The sequence below is a fragment of the Plasmodium reichenowi genome, chromosome 2 (assembly GCF_001601855.1).
Source record: "Plasmodium reichenowi strain SY57 chromosome 2, whole genome shotgun sequence".
NCBI classification, from domain to species: domain Eukaryota; phylum Apicomplexa; class Aconoidasida; order Haemosporida; family Plasmodiidae; genus Plasmodium; species Plasmodium reichenowi.
Genome location: NC_033647.1, coordinates 562,613 through 565,448, shown reverse-complemented (window position 1 = coordinate 565,448; position 2,836 = coordinate 562,613). Strand labels below are relative to the sequence as shown.

Genomic DNA, 2,836 nt, shown 5'->3' with positions numbered 1-2,836 from the left:
AATATTGTATATAAATACAAATGGTTAAAAATAAAAAAAGTTTCTTATGAAATTTTTTTATATATAACAAAATTAAATTAATGCAAAGAGCTACACATAAATAAGAAAAAAGATATATATAAACATAAAATATATATTTATATACACATATGTACATATATATATATATATATATATTATATATATATTTTATGCCTCATAATGAACGAAGAAAAAAAAGAAGGATCATATAATAACAATTTTTTTCTTTTTTTTGTTACATTGAATGAGCGTATACATTTCCCATCACACCAATGTAACCATATTTATAAAATGTTATTATATAGGAATTCATATACATACACAAAAAAAAAAAAAAAAAAAAAGAAGAAAAAAATACAAAGGAACCACAAAAAAATATACAAACTGTAACATATATATATATATATATATATATATATATGTATATATTTATTTATTTATTTTTTTTTTTTTTTGTGCAGACCTTCCTTTTTTCAAATATATACCGAAAAAAAAAAAAATTTTAATTTAAAAAAGAAAACACACATACTTTAAAATGTTATTGCAGTATTCTTTTCCAAACTCTCTGAACGTTTTAAATACTTCTGATTAGAAATACCCGGACGGCTGTAATCCATATTGAAGGTACCCGTCAAGGGTGATGTTTCGTCAAAGGACAAATCAAAAATTGTATTTGGCATAGTTGTTGATATTTCAGTCATTCGATTTTCTTCATCCACGTTATATTCATTAAAAAACATATTACTATTTGTATCAGGGATATATTTATTACGATTTTTTCTTGTGGATATTTCGCTAACTGTTGTGTCAGAGTCATGATTAAAGGTTGTGTTTTCTTTATTAGAATATAATATGATTAATAGTACTTGTAAGAGACTTAATATAAAACCACATAAATTAGGTATTATAATAAATCCATCCTTTAACGTAAAACCATATGTTAACCATAAAAAGGAACATAACAAACTACCCATCGTTACTTCCATAGGTATTAAAGATGAATTTTTCTTCTTTATTACTATTTGTATATAAGATAAAGGAGCACCGAAGTTAACTATACTCGATATGAAGGCTACAAATCCAACAAATACTTCATATTGTTCATATGATAATATATATAAAAATGCATATAATAAGAAACATATAAATCCACATATCTTATAATAAGAATGTAACTTTTGCTTTAACCACATGTTTTTACAATTCTTGTGATATATTACACAATATAATATTCCTAATATCAATCCAACTAAATTGGGAAACACAATCGCTGAATTATTTAATAACATACCATAAACTAACCATAAAAACGAAGATAATAATAATATTATATATGGGAAACCATCCAACTCTCCTGTTGTTTTCTTCTTTATTATTTTAAATATTGTAGGTAAAAATATTAACTGCATAAAAATAGATGAACCTATCGATAATAATTTAAGGAAATATAAATTTGAACCACTTTCTTCTACATTTTTGTTCATTTCATCATATATCTTTTGGCTAGCCAGATCCACATATTCTGAACTACCTTTACTATCCTCATTCATCTTATTAGGAGCATTCAAATCATTACTTGAGTTCATATTATCACTACTTATATCTTTTGTATTATCACTACTTATACCTTTTGTATTATCACTACTTATACCTTTTGTATTATCACTACTTATATCTTTTGTATTATCACTACTTATACCTTTTGTATTATCACTACTTATACCTTTTGTATTATCACTACTTATACCTTTTGTATTATTACTACTTATACCTTTTGTATTATTACTACTTATACCTTTTGTATTATCATTTACCATATTTTTATTTGTTGCATCATTTTGTAGATTGGCTAAAATTTTTTCCTTATCTTTATTTTCTCCACTGGAAGTCTCCTCCTTTGGTGTAATTTCTTTAACCACTGCTTGTTCGACTTCTTTTGAATCTCCTAAATTCTGATTGTTTGAACTTTTTGATGTGCTTCCAGATGTATTGTTGTTTTCTTTTTTCTCGTTTTGATTTTGAACATTATGTTCCGTATTTTCTATAAAGTTTGTTTGTTGAATTATATTAGTATCAAGATTATTATTATGACCAAGATAAATATTATTATCATTATTATTATTATTGTTTGTATTAGTAGTACTACTCGTTTCTCTTGTTGTTGTATCTAGCGTGTTGTTATTATTATCTCCTTGTACAGCCTCATCCAACGTATTTGTTAATTTCTCATTTTTCGATTGTAAATTATTTACTTGTTCGGATACTTTTTTATCTTTAGTTTCTTCCTTTTTTCTTAACTCTTCAATTTGAGGTGTATCTTTTTTTTGTTCAACGGATAAAGAATTTAAAGGGGATTGCTCTTCCCCTTCTGGTTTTATGATCATATTAAAATTTTCTGATTTCACACTTAAACCAGAGGTATTATTATTATTATTATTATTATTATTATTATTATTATTATTATTATTATTATTATTATTATTGTTATTATTATTGTTATTATTATTATTATTATTGTTATTATTATTGTTATTATTACTCTTGTTACTATTATTATTTTTCCCCTCATCCTTAACGGATGCTTTATTCGATATGCTACTTACTTCTTCACATCTTATCCTATGACAACATAACACAAGAACTAAAACAATTTGTAAAAGTAGTATTCTTTTTATAATACCCATTTCATTTTTTTACTTCTTTTCAAAAATTACAAACAAAAAAAAAAAAAAAAAAAAAAAAATAAAAATATATATATATTTATATATTATATATATATATATTTTTTTTTTTTTTTATTTTTTTTTTTTAAAAA

The 2,836-nt window shown here is 23.1% G+C and overlaps 1 protein-coding gene across 1 annotated transcript; it reads right to left on the bottom strand.

The window, feature by feature from the left end:
• Positions 1-551: 551 nt before the first annotated feature.
• On the bottom strand, positions 552-2,705 carry PRSY57_0215500 (MtN3-like protein; the record flags this gene model as incomplete). Its single annotated transcript, XM_012905589.2, has 1 exon — positions 552-2,705. One exon carries the CDS (start codon positions 2,703-2,705, stop codon positions 552-554), a length of 2,154 nt encoding a protein of 717 aa, XP_012761043.2.
• Between the last annotated feature and the right edge of the window lie 131 nt (positions 2,706-2,836).